General features: G+C 41.2%; 1 protein-coding gene across 1 annotated transcript in view; it reads right to left on the minus strand.

The window, feature by feature from the left end:
- Positions 1–5165: 5165 nt before the first annotated feature.
- LOC147108494 (bone morphogenetic protein 7-like) overlaps positions 5166–14652 on the minus strand; it is a 107442-nt gene continuing 97955 nt past the window's right edge. The window contains 3 exon segments of the mRNA XM_086004276.1: positions 5166–10375; positions 11889–11999; positions 13926–13992. Coding sequence (XP_085860402.1) covers positions 10226–10375; positions 11889–11999; positions 13926–13992 — 328 coding nt within the window. The 3' untranslated portion in view covers positions 5166–10225.

A 14652-nucleotide genomic window follows, 5' to 3' on the forward strand; every position in this document is an offset into this window, starting at 1 on the left:
AGGTTAATGTCTACTTGTGATGCAATCTATAGGTTAGTGTCTACTTGTGATGGACTCTATAGGTTAGTGTCTACTTGTGATGCACTCTATAGGTTAGTATCTACTTTTGATGGACTCTACAGGTTAATGTCTACTTGTGATGCAATCTATAGGTTAGTGTCTACTTGTGATGGACTCTATAGGTTAGTGTCTACTTGTGATGGACTCTATAGGTTAGTGTCTACTTGTGATGGACTCTATAGGTTAGTGTCTACTTGTGATGGACGCTATAGGTTAGTGTCTACTTGTGATGGACTCTATAGGTTAGTGGCTATTTGTGATGGACTCTATAGGTTTGTGTCTACTTGTGATGGACTCTATAGGTTAGTGTCTACTTGTGATGGACTCTATAGGTTAGTGTCTACTTGTGATGGACTCTATAGGTTAGTGTCTACTTGTGATGGACTCTATAGGTTTGTGTCTACTTGTGATGGATGCTATAGGTTAGTGTCTACTTGTGATGGACTCTATAGGTTAGTGTCTACTTGTGATGGACTCTCTAGGTTAGTGGCTATTTGTGATGGACTCTATAGGTTAGTGTCTACTTGTGATGGACTCTATAGGTTAGTGTCTACTTGTGATGGACTCTATAGGTTTGTGTCTACTTGTGATGGACTCTATAGGTTAGTGTCTACTTGTGATGGACTCTATAGGTTAGTGTCTACTTGTGATGGACTCTATAGGTTAGTGTCTACTTGTGATGGACGCTATAGGTTAGTGTCTACTTGTGATGGACTCTATAGGTTAGTGGCTATTTGTGATGGACTCTCTAGGTTAGTGGCTATTTGTGATGGACTCTATAGGTTTGTGTCTACTTGTGATGGACTCTCTAGGTTAGTGGCTATTTGTGATGGACTCTATAGGTTGGTGTCTACTTGTGATGGACTCTATAGGTTAGTGTCTACTTGTGATGGACTCTATAGGTTAGTGTCTACTTGTGATGGACTCTATAGGTTAGTGTCTACTTGTGATGGACTCTATAGGTTAGTGTCTACTTGTGATGGACTCTATAGGTTTGTGTCTACTTGTGATGGACTCTATAGGTTAGTGTCTACTTGTGATGGACTCTATAGGTTAGTGTCTACTTGTGATGGACTCTATAGGTTAGTGTCTACTTGTGATGGACGCTATAGGTTAGTGTCTACTTGTGATGGACTCTATAGGTTAGTGGCTATTTGTGATGGACTCTCTAGGTTAGTGGCTATTTGTGATGGACTCTATAGGTTAATGTCTACTTGTAATGGACTGTATAGGTTAGTGTCTACTTGTGATGGACTCTATAGGTTAGTGTCTACTTGTGATGGACTCTATAGGTTAGTGTCTACTTGTGATGGACTCTATAGGTTAGTGTCTACTTGTGATGGACTCTATAGGTTAGTGTCTACTTGTGATGGACTCTATAGGTTAGTGTCTACTTGTGATGGACTCTATAGGTTTGTGTCTACTTGTGATGGACTCTATAGGTTAGTGTCTACTTGTGATGGACTCTATAGGTTAGTGTCTACTTGTGATGGACTCTATAGGTTAGTGTCTACTTGTGATGGACGCTATAGGTTAGTGTCTACTTGTGATGGACTCTATAGGTTAGTGGCTATTTGTGATGGACTCTCTAGGTTAGTGGCTATTTGTGATGGACTCTATAGGTTAATGTCTACTTGTAATGGACTGTATAGGTTAGTGTCTATTTGTGATGGACTCTATAGGTTTGTGTCTACTTGTGATGGACTCTATGGGTTAGTGTCTACTTGTGATGGACTCTATAGGTTAGTGTCTACTTGTGATGGACTCTATAGGTTAGTGTCTACTTGTGATGGACTCTATAGGTTAGTGTCTACATGTGATGGACGCTACAGGTTAGTGTCTACTTGTGATGGACTCTATAGGTTAGTGGCTATTTGTGATGGACTCTCTAGGTTAGTGGCTATTTGTGATGGACTCTATAGGTTAATGTCTACTTGTAATGGACTGTATAGGTTAGTGGCTATTTGTGATGGACTCTATAGGTTTGTGTCTACTTGTGATGGACTCTATAGGTTAGTGTCTACTTGTGATGGACTCTATAGGTTAGTGTCTACTTGTGATGGACTCTATAGGTTAGTGTCTACTTGTGATGGACTCTATAGGTTAGTGTCTACTTGTGATGGACTCTATAGGTTAGTGTCTACTTGTGATGGACGCTATAGGTTAGTGTCTACTTGTGATGGACTCTATAGGTTAGTGGCTATTTGTGATGGACTCTCTAGGTTAGTGGCTATTTGTGATGGACTCTATAGGTTAATGTCTACTTGTAATGGACTGTATAGGTTAGTGTCTATTTGTGATGGACTCTATAGGTTTGTGTCTACTTGTGATGGACTCTATGGGTTAGTGTCTACTTGTGATGGACTCTATATGTTAGTGTCTACTTGTGATGGACTCTATAGGTTAGTGTCTACTTGTGATGGACTCTATAGGTTAGTGTCTACTTGTGATGGACGCTATAGGTTAGTATCTACTTGTGATGGACTCTATAGGTTAGTGGCTATTTGTGATGGACTCTCTAGGTTAGTGGCTATTTGTGATGGACTCTATAGGTTAATGTCTACTTGTAATGGACTGTATAGGTTAGTGGCTATTTGTGATGGACTCTATAGGTTTGTGTCTACTTGTGATGGACTCTATAGGTTAGTGTCTACTTGTGATGGACTCTATAGGTTAGTGTCTACTTGTGATGGACTCTATAGGTTAGTGTCTACTTGTGATGGACTCTATAGGTTTGTGTCTACTTGTGATGGACGCTATAGGTTAGTGTCTACTTGTGATGGACTCTATAGGTTAGTGTCTACTTGTGATGGACTCTCTAGGTTAGTGGCTATTTGTGATGGACTCTATAGGTTAGTGTCTACTTGTGATGGACTCTATAGGTTAGTGTCTACTTGTGATGGACTCTATAGGTTTGTGTCTACTTGTGATGGACTCTATAGGTTAGTGTCTACTTGTGATGGACTCTATAGGTTAGTGTCTACTTGTGATGGACTCTATAGGTTAGTGTCTACTTGTGATGGACGCTATAGGTTAGTGTCTACTTGTGATGGACTCTATAGGTTAGTGGCTATTTGTGATGGACTCTCTAGGTTAGTGGCTATTTGTGATGGACTCTATAGGTTTGTGTCTACTTGTGATGGACTCTCTAGGTTAGTGGCTATTTGTGATGGACTCTATAGGTTGGTGTCTACTTGTGATGGACTCTCTAGGTTAGTGTCTACTTGTGATGGACTCTATAGGTTAGTGTCTACTTGTGATGGACTCTATAGGTTAGTGTCTACTTGTGATGGACTCTATAGGTTTGTGTCTACTTGTGATGGACTCTATAGGTTAGTGTCTACTTGTGATGGACTCTATAGGTTAGTGTCTACTTGTGATGGACTCTATAGGTTAGTGTCTACTTGTGATGGACGCTATAGGTTAGTGTCTACTTGTGATGGACTCTATAGGTTAGTGGCTATTTGTGATGGACTCTCTAGGTTAGTGGCTATTTGTGATGGACTCTATAGGTTAATGTCTACTTGTAATGGACTGTATAGGTTAGTGTCTATTTGTGATGGACTCTATAGGTTTGTGTCTACTTGTGATGGACTCTATGGGTTAGTGTCTACTTGTGATGGACTCTATAGGTTAGTGTCTACTTGTGATGGACTCTATAGGTTAATGTCTACTTGTAATGGACTGTATAGGTTAGTGGCTATTTGTGATGGACTCTATAGGTTAGTGTCTACTTGTGATGGACTCTATGGGGGCGATTTTGCCAATGGGGGCGCGTTGGAGGCGGGACTGCTGCTTGTCAGGTTTTAGTCCCACCTCCATCGACTTGTGGCCAACCCACGCTATTTTCCCTTGATTGACCTTGTTAAGCCCACCCAGCGGGCTTAGCAGGCCAATTAAGGGGAAGCCGGTTACAGAGAACGTCAGCGTATGACTTTTCATCTGTCAAAAATTTTTGACAGATGAATTGTCATCATTTGACAGCTCTGTGAAGCTGTCAAACATTGACATTCTCTGTAGTTTGATGAGTTCTTGAATTCAAGACTCATCAAACCTCTTTCTTTAGCAGAAATTAGATGGTTGTTGCATTGGAGAATGCAGCAGCCATCTATCATCTCTGCCGCGGAGGTGTGAGACTCTCCACATGCCCAACTCTTGAAGCCTGCAGGAAGAAACAAAGGAAAGTAAACTTTTTCTAACACTTTCTACTTACCTCAGATACTCACCTCTCCACACTTGTAACCATCATTTACCCCCGCAGACCCACTATTCGCCTCGGTGACCCTGGCGGGGTTCGCAGCCTTCGAGAAGCTCGCACTTGTGTGGGTAAAGTGGGGATAATCCTCTTATCTGCCTGTTAACTACCTGTTAACAGGCAGTTAAGTGGCTGTAATCCCTTTCCCGCCTCCAAGGAGACGGGTCCCGGCGTGGGTCGGCTACCCATCTCCTGGCAAGATGGCACGGAGGCGGGTTCGGCACCCGCCCCCAAATTCTGCCATTTTCCCGGCAGTCCCCCGCCTCCATACCCGCCTCCCCAGGGCTGGCAAGTTCACGCCCTATAAATCCAATAAGGAATTTAGGAGAAACCTCTTTACCCAGAGAGTTGTGAGAATGTGGAACTTACTACCACATGGAGTAGTTGAGGCAAATAGCATAGATACATTTAAGGGGAAGCTAGATATATACATGAGGGAATAAAGAATACAGGGATATGCTGATAGGGTTTGACGAATAGGGTGGGAGGAGGCTCATGTGGAGCATAAACACCGGCACAGACCAGTTGGGCTGAATTACCTGTTTCTGTGCAGTAACTTCTATGTAATTATATGTAATTCTATTAATATCTTAGTGTCTAACTGTGATAGACTCTTGGGTTAGTATCTGCCTGTAATAGACTGTATTGGTTGGTGCCTACCAAAGATTTCATTTTCTCAGTTACCTTCTCCTTCAATGAGTACAGCATTCACCCTATTGAGTTACGGTTATGTAAAGTCTAAGAAGCCTAAAGGTGCAGTCTTTGAGCCTTAATTTATTCATGACCTACATATACCCAACACATTGTAAATAAAACAAAAACAGACACATACATTTTTGGAGTAGTACTTGTTTATTCATCTAATTTTTACAAACCATTTTATTTAGAAACCAAAAAAAATGTTCAAAATTTACTTTATTGCAGGATGAAACAGTATTGTGTATATACATTCTGCCAAACCCTTTTATAATAAATATGGTTTTAAATAAGAAAAGATTTTTATCCAGAATACAAAGGTTCCCATCTTGGTATGGGTCACAAGGAAGAATTTGAAACCACTAAAGAAATAAATAATTTTTTTTTGTTCTGTGAAAAACTATTTACATAAAATATTGTACACACACACAGCCTGGACATTACACGGCAACCAAAACTATTTAGTCTCAAGTAAAAGCATCTGCTTTCTTAGATTCTCTTAATGTGAACAGAGTTACTGCAAGTCAGGAAATTCAGGGGCATTTAATGATTTGGTGGCTTTAGTCAAGAAAGAATTTTAAAATGAACTTATATTGGACTAAAACCAAAATATAGGCCACATTATCCCTTTAATTTGAACTACACAAGCTACATTTTAACTAGAAACAGATGAAGATGGTGGGCTAGATTGTTTGTACCACACACTGAATTAAGTTAAAATCAGCTTCATGTGTACATTCTTAAACAAAGAACCTTGAGTAACAGCATGCCGTCCAGCCTCACTACCCCTTAGCCAACCATAGAGGCTTTTATATTTCATAGTGATAAATCTGCTATGGTTGCAGATGTCTGGTACTCCTGCCACTAATACCATGCAATAATATAAAGGAGGATGTAGATGTCTGATCCTCCAAGCGGGACCAGATGTTGTATTGAGAGGTCGTTAAAGGCAACACAAAAGGTTGTTCATTTTGGCTATCCAACGGATCAGGCAGCACACTAGTACAGGACAAAGGGGAGAACAGCACTCCAAAGTCATAGTGCTTCACTTGAGTGCTGGCTGAGTCTGATCTTTATGCTTGCTTATCATCTGGAATAACATCACCAAATATTCCAGGTTGACGCTAGGGGTATCTTAATAATTGATATTAAAATCCATTCGTAATTTAATCATTGACTGTTAAATGTTTGATTGTTTTCTTATTTGGAGTTGTAATTTGTTTTATAATCACTGGCTCTTGACATCTGTACGTCTGTAAAATTCTTATACAGTTTTATTAAATTGCTACTCTAGGCTGCAGTGAGAGACCATCCTGAGTGAGATATAATGACAGAATGTGTGTATGGAGTACGTACCATATCTGTCAATCTCCTGAAAAGTGAAAAGTGTGATGGGAGGAAGGGGTTGAATACACAATTATGACATCCTGTACTGAGTTACATCCAGTGTGGTGGGCCTTTCACTGTCAGAAGCCCACCAGCTGTCTCCTTTCTTAGCCAGGTGAGATTCAGTTGCCATGAATCCCAATCAAAAAACTGTCTATAATTTGGAACTTACCAAATCTAACATTCTCCCTCAAGTAAGGTCACAAACTGAGAATGTAATTTAACAAAGCCTCAGGCTGTTTCTCCCCATAAGGCCTTTTATGCATAGGGACATGATGTTTCATTAAATCTGAGTCCTAAAATGGCTTGCCTGCTCACATACACATGCATGCATACACAACAACTAACATCCACCAATGTGCATGCATGGGGACACACACCTGCACAGGCCTGCGTAGACATGGACAAACACACGTGTTGACAACCCATCTACATAAAGGCACGTGCATCCTTAAAACACAATCCTCCTTTGGAAAAGAGGCATGGGGTGGCTACGCTAAGTGAATTACCTAAATTTCCAGTTCCACTGGGGACCCCAGCCTGTATACACTGACAAACAAGCTACAGTAATATATAATCACTCATGGGTTTCTGTGAAATTCCCTAACGCTGTTTAGGGAAAATGTACAAATTTGTTTTTAAATTAAATTGGTCAAGCAGTTCCCAGTCAGTAAGTGTACGGCCCAAGGTATGCAACACCTACAAGGCTGCAAGGAAATAGCAGGGACTTCCTGATCTGTGAGAGATTACTGAACAAGGTGAGTCAGAAATGGAAAACAGTACCTGAAAAATGTTACTCAAGATACAGACCTTGAATTAAAGAAATGTTTATATTAAAAAAAAGTATTCATGAAGATTGGATGATTGCATTATTCAGAACAGGCCTGTGTAATAGCAAGAGAGATACAATTACTGTGAAATGAGCTACTTAGAATGGAGAGAGAGCTAATTACAACATTGCATTTTATTTAAAACATGTCCAGATAATGGAGAGAGGTGATTACAGTATCAGGCATTACTGAGAACAGGCCAGGTTAATGGTGAGAAACATGCAGGTGGCATGCTGCAAGAAACAGAGTAATACAAAGCCGAGTGAGATTTAACTTGGCAGCGCTTTTTCCTGATTCACTGCAAAATTGAAGATCTGAAAGGTTTAGAATGTAGGTGATTTCTGAAGAGCTGTGTGAGCTGGGGTTTGTACACAACATGAAAAGCTAATCCACAGCTCAGTCCCATCGTGATCTAATTGAAGGAATATTGTCACTGGGCTTTTCCTGCTCGTAACTTCGGTGTAAATCCCTATTCAGGGTAAAGAGCAGGTTTAGATTAACCCAGGTAATCAGGGTATAAACATGTTCAGATTATCCCAGGTAATTAGGAGTAAAGAACAGGTTCCGATTATCCCAGGTAATCAGGGGTAAAGAACAGGATCAGATTATCCCAATCCCGCAGGGCCTCAATCTTAAAATTCTCATCCTGGTTTTCAAATCCCTCAATGCCTCGCCCCTCCCTATCTCTGTAACCTCCAGCCCTATAACCCTCCAAGATCTCTCCGCTCCTCCAGTTCTAGTCTCTTGCGCATCCCCTACTTTAATCACTTCACCATCGGCAGCCTCTCTACTTCTTTCTCCTCCTTTAAGACACTCCTTAAAACCTACTTCTTTGACCAAGCTTTTAGTCATCTGTCCTACTATTTCCTGATGTGGTTCGGTGTCAAATTTTATTTGATAATGTTCCTGTGAAGTGCCTCAGGACATTTTACTGTGTTAAAGGTGCTGCATAAATGCAAATTGTTGTTTTGTTGTTGGTAATCAGAAGTAAAGAATAAGGTTCAGATTATCCGAGGCAATCAGGTACAGAATAGTTTTTTGTTTTGAATATTGATTGGATATGTAAATCTGCATTGGATAGATTGTTATGTGTGAACTTTCTGGAAGGGGAGAGCAATAATACAACTCAGGGCTTCTGGACTGCAACTCATTGGGAAGGGTGGGGGGAAGGGGGAGACTTGCTTTGCTCTTCATTTGTAGTTAATCCTAAACATGACTTTTACACTTGCGTTTCCAATTACATAGAATGTACGGCACAAAAACAGGCCATTTGGCCCAACTGGTCTGTGCTGGTGTTTATGCTCCACATGAGCCTCCTCCCACCTTACTTCATCTATCCCGATCATCATATCCTTCTACTCCTTTCTTTCTCATTTGTTTATCTAGCTTCCCCTTAAATGCATCTATGCTATTCGCCTCAACTATTCCTTGTCATAGCAAGTTCCACATAAAGAAGTTTCGCCTGAATTCCCTTTTGGATTTATTAGTGACTATCTTATATTTATGGCCCCTAGTTTTGGTCTCCCCACAAGTGGAAACATTTTCTCTACGTCTACCCTATCAAACCCCTTCGTAATTTTTAAAGACCTCTTTTTAGGTCACCCCTCAGCCTTCTCTTTTCTATAGAAAAGAGCCCCAGCCTGTTCAGCCTTTCCTCTCAGTTCTGGTACCATCCTAGTGAATCTTTTTCACATTTTCTCCAGTGCCTCTATATCCTTTTTATAATACGGAGAGCAGAACTGTGCACAGTACTCCAGGATTACACTGCAAGTAATGGAAGAAACCTGCATATAAATGTCTCCAGTCAAAGCCTCTCAGTTGCAGTGCTGCCATTTAACTTTCACTAAGCTGCCAAACATCAACTTTTATATGTGTTTATTTTTTCAGTTTTCGCTACTAAGCTTCTGAAGGTGCTGAGTGTCATTTTCAGCCCTGGGCGTTAAGATGGCTGAGTCATCGCAATCCAGAGGTAGATCTGCTCTGCCAGGTTACCGCACAAACTGCGAGGTTGGAAATGGCCCCCATCTGCCCGCTGACTCTTGCTGCACAGGCTGATCCAGTACCAAAGACAAATGACCATTCTTGATATATGAATCAAAATAGTAAATGTCTGCAGGCCATTTGACCATGGGGGATATCATAACTCAGATCCTCAGCTGATGTCCATACTTGCACACTATCCAGCAGGGATCATTGGGCAGAATTCACCAATGAGCGTCCTGGCTGCTATCCCCCCACCTCTCCAGAAGGTACTGAGGCCAAGTGTAGTGCCACATCACCACTCTGATTAACATCAGTTAATTCGGCACAGACTGGGGATCAAACTGTCCTCCTTCTCAGTCCCTAAATTTAGTACCTCACCATAGAGTTTTATTTTCTACAAATCTAATATTCACGACAATTGCTGGTTTCTGTATCCCTGGCATGAAAAAACATTCCTGCACTGCCACTGTAAATGTATTTCATTTTGTGGCAAAGTTATTTTTTCACCGTATTTCTAGAATTTTTCATGAAGTCTGTCAATCAACTGTTGAGCTTCCAGTGAGATTATGGGTCACAGTTGAGTTTTAACCCAGAAATATCCAGTTATATCGTACCTCAGGCGTTGTGTATGGATTTTCTCCTGCTCATTCTGATTAATTAACTCGAGGGGAATAAATCAATTGTCGGGAAATGTCCTCTCCCTGCTACAAATTGCAAAATCTTTGTATTCACACTTAATGAGTTAATCTGCCATCATTATCTTTTAAAAGGTTGGACAACCCAAATTTTAAAGAGGCGATTCTAATTCAAAGCCTTTGATGCCACTCTTGCTCTTAGTACAGAAGGAGTCAATGTACAGTCAACCTTAAAAAATAAAGATCATTAAAAATTCTCAATTTACAATTAGATTTTCCTTTAAACCACCTCAGACCATTAGGCACGTTGACTTATCGCGAGGGATCCACAACTGGTAGTGTTTCCAACACCCATCAGATACAGGTTGCTCTCTCTGGTGCTAATGACACCCACACGCTCTGACCACCATATTCCTGTATTTTTTTAGGATGACGTTTGAGCTGTCGTCAAAGTAAAGCACGGATATGGCGTTGAGCTGTGTGGGAGCACAGCATGGCTTCGGGACATTCTCTGGGTTTATTAAATGAACCTGAATGTAAAATTAAGAGAGAATAATTTTCTTTAGCAGGTACACCAAAGAAACTTATAATACAGCTAACCATAGGCAGAGTCCACTTACACACACATAGCCTTAAACAAAAAGCTCAGTGTAGGGGAACATGTTTCAAGATGAGATGAGATACTGGTCTTCCACTTACCACACAAGTTTCTGCCTCCTCTCCTGAAGCCACTGACTCTTGAGATACGGTTCATCTGTCAGCAGCTGACCTCCAGTACGTTACCCAAGTGAGGGCCTAGACAGTGAGTGTTGGGCGGCTATTTGTTTGTGAGTGTATCACAGCCAAACCTCATTCCACTCTCACCCAGCGTCTATGTACACAAATTTTCCAACGGGGCTCACTGGATAGTGATTAGCAGTGCAAAGTCTCCCCAGCCATGGGGCACTGAGGCCAACTATTGCACCCAACTACTGGCTGAGGCCAGCTAACTCAGCACAGACTAAACCTGGTCTTAGGGCTCAGTACCACACTGCAACTCATTCCCACCCCCAACCCGTCCCCCCACTAAGTGAGCAAAGGAGCTTTCTGATATCTGTGTGTATACAAAGCTAATCAAACTTCCAACTCCTAATTGTCATAACCAATCCCTGCCCCAGCAGGGCACAGATAAGGTGTAGCTCACAGTTCTCTCTCTGTGGTACGCTCAAGCAATGGTGAGACATGGCACAGAACTCCCTGTAGCCTGCCTCAGTAATGGTGTGGCACAAGTGAGATACAGCTCATAGCTTCCGGCGGCTTACACCACTGATAATGTGTCACAGTTGAGATGTAGCTCAGTGTTCCCTCTAGCTTGCCTTCATCAATAATGTGGCATTAGTTAGGTGCAGTGAAGAAATTTTGACAATGTGGGGGTGAAATTAGTTTTTAGCGGTAGTGCAAAATGTTCGAAATTGAGTCGGAAGCCGGATTACACTCCGCCCGATTTTATTTTCCTTTGAAGTCAATGGAAACTAAATTCAGGCGGGGAGTAAAACGGGCTGCTGATTTGCTATCACCTGTTTTGTGCCACCGCCAAAGACCAATTTCATTCCCTGTATCTATCTCCAGTTCAAAGAAACAGATAAGAACTCGCATGGAATTGCACTGAATTTACGCCATGGAAGCAGACCGTTTGGCCCAACCAGTCCGTGTTGGTATTTATCCTCCACACAAGCAGTATCCTAACCCCATGTGCCCACCCTGTTCCCATCTCCCTTTATCCTCCTTTCTTTCAACCGCCTATCAAACCTATTCTTAAATGTTGACATGGTCTCTGCTTCAATCACTAACTCTGCTAGTGTATTCCACAGCCTCACACTTTATGGCCTGAAGATAAAGAGATCATGTTTGATGTCGCCATCTTTTTAAAAATGTGAGGGCACAAATATATTATTATTGACTTATTGGAGTCACTGTTTCAAATTTTCAGACTTTGATTTTGCATATATTGTAAGATGTCACTTTGTTTCCTCCTGTGACTTACACTTGTTATACAGTACTTACCAGAGTTTGAACAATGGCATGATTTGTAGCATTCATGTATGAGTTCAGTGGGAACGAGCATTCTCCCTCACAATAGTATGCAGCATATCCCTCGGGAGCTATGATCCAGTCCTTCAAGAAGGAGAGGAAAAGGACACACATTCAGAACAGAGCTTCTGGATATCACTGTCAATGAATAACTATGGTTCTACTCAGGGTACGTCTTTCCAAGAACTGCACCGCAACCATATTTATAAAAAAATATACTTCACTTTAAATATCAATTTAATAGTGCACAAGAGAAAAGGAAAAAACTGCAATAGTTCAAAGGAAAGGATGAATGATGTCAGACCAGAGTTCAGGTCTGACATTTGTAATTATGACAACTTCCACAGCAATTTTGAGAGGCACAGAACTCCTTCAGGTGTCACAAAAGATTGATTTTTCTGTGAACTTTGTGCTTATCAAGGTGACGGATGTTTTTGTTGGGGAATGGAACACTCCATTTCATGCAGTCAGCTTCAAGCACTCCTAGGTCAGATGTAAAGAAAGGCTCCCTCTACTTAGCCCTAAAATCGTGTCTCAGCCCCAACTCAGATGATCACTCTTATTGCACCACTGTGACAATTGCCCATTTTGCACACCGGCCAGACATCATGTGGCCTCTCCAAGTGAGACAGCCAATTAGGGTCAGCTTTGGGCCATGAACCCATGACCACGAAGAACTGGATTGAGACTCAATCCAAGCTGAGTCACATGAGACCCTCACAGCCAGCAGATGGAAAAGACCTTCATCCCATCAGTCTGAGTTGGATTTGAAATCAGGTCCCAGAGATGGAAAGTTAAACATTGATTTTCCTATCAGCACCAACAGTAACTCATTTATTTAAACAGATTACAGTCAGACACAAAATAATATACAAATCAGAAAATTTAGGCTCTAGTGTCTAACCTGGTCCCACAAAAGTTTAGATTTACTCAGCAGTGTAATTGGATAGCTATAAAGTATATCAATATTAAAATTATGCCTTTTTTAATAAAGAATAAACTTGGTATGCTTCTGCATGCTTTAATCGAAGTAGTGGGAAGAATTGCAGTATGTGGTGTCAGCTATGAAGCAGTGATCTCCCCTCCTTCAATATATAGCAATTGACAACCCCACCAGTCTGCCTCACTGGTCTTATACAATGGTTAAGGACGTTGCACTTATGTTGCTGGTACCTAAGGTATTATATTAATGGGGGTTCCACCAATCCCATGCCCTCCAGGTTGAAGCACAGTTTATTATTGATTTACTGGAATCACTTCTAAGATCACTGTAACATTCAGTTTCAAATTTTCAGACATTGATTCTACAGGACATTTTCTTTCCACATTTTTAAATAGATTTTACAGGTTTTCTTTCAAACACATTACCTGGGGAACAGTGGTTAGAAAATACCAAATCGGTTCCCCACAATTGCAGAGTCCTGAGGGCCATCAGACCTGTTTCTCAGTTTAATATCTTATCTGAAAGACAGCATCTCAGATGATGCAGCTCTCCCTCAGAACTGCACTGGAGTCTTTATGTGCTGAAGTGGCACCTGAACATACAACCTTCTAACTCAGTAAAAGTGCTACCAATAGAGCTAAGCTGACTACTGCAGTTGGATACTGGGTGCAGGAATCTGAATGGGGTTCCAAAGTTGCAGAATCCTAACTCGGGTAATGCCCCATGCTAAGATTAATCTGCATATTCACACAATAAAGCCCATCTCAACTGGAAATGGTTGGAATGCTGATTAATCTCAATGAGAATCCACAGCTGCCATGGGTATGTGAGAGTGGAACAGCTTTAAATTCGTGCCTCACAAGGGGACATTTGGCTAACCCCAATGGAAGATGAATTAGTTCCCTGAAACACAGGTTATGGAAGTATTCTTAGAGCTGTTCTGGCTAAAAGGCAATTGTGAAATAATAATCAATAAAAAATCCCACGTAAGTTGGAATCTTCTCTTCTGAAATTATTTTGGACAAGAAACAAAAATGCTTTTAGAGTTTTTTAAGCTCTGGAGTTACCTGCCATCCCAGATCACGAAAACTGACATACAGCTCATGCTTCATGCAGGCCTGGCGCTGGTCACTGCTACTGTTCTCTAGTAATAATAAAAGATAAGAGGCCGTTAACAACTGGATATCAGCATGAGGTCTGTTTCGATTATCTCGGCTATGTTCCTGTGTCAAATAATTGGCAGGCAGAGTTGGATGTTTATAGGCTCAAGTAGAAAAGAGCTATTCAATTCTTGTAGAGATTGCAAGGTCAGAGAGCTTTGCAGACAGGACATATCCTACTACATCTGGAATAATTAAAATGGAATTTTATTTATCTGATATTCCACATAATCCTGAATCTCGCAAATGGAGCTATCTGTGAATTGACTGATGTTTCTCAATCCCTTCATTGGGAAAATATCTGCCCTCTGGTGCTTTCCATGGTCTCCATCAGTATCTGAATGCTTATTAAGCTTTTCAATTCCTCTTTCTGGGGGAGATCTACTGGGGTCTCTCTCTCGCTCTCTTTACCATGATATCTGTACACTTACTGGTCTCCATCAGATCCGTTCCTTGGAAACGCAGTTAGCTTGACTTAAAGCGCATGTGGAGTATAACAGAAAATCGGTTTGGACAAAGCCTCAAATCGCAAACCAGTGTAAGGTTCGCAAGAGTTTCGGAAAATTTCTACAGCCCCCGAAGATTATTTTTTTGATTAAAGAAAACCTGGGTGGAATATACCTTAAAAACCCAG

The sequence above is a fragment of the Somniosus microcephalus genome, chromosome 13 (assembly GCF_052327205.1).
Source record: "Somniosus microcephalus isolate GS21.2 chromosome 13, FLI_Smic_1.0, whole genome shotgun sequence".
In the NCBI taxonomy this organism is placed as follows: domain Eukaryota; kingdom Metazoa; phylum Chordata; class Chondrichthyes; order Squaliformes; family Somniosidae; genus Somniosus; species Somniosus microcephalus.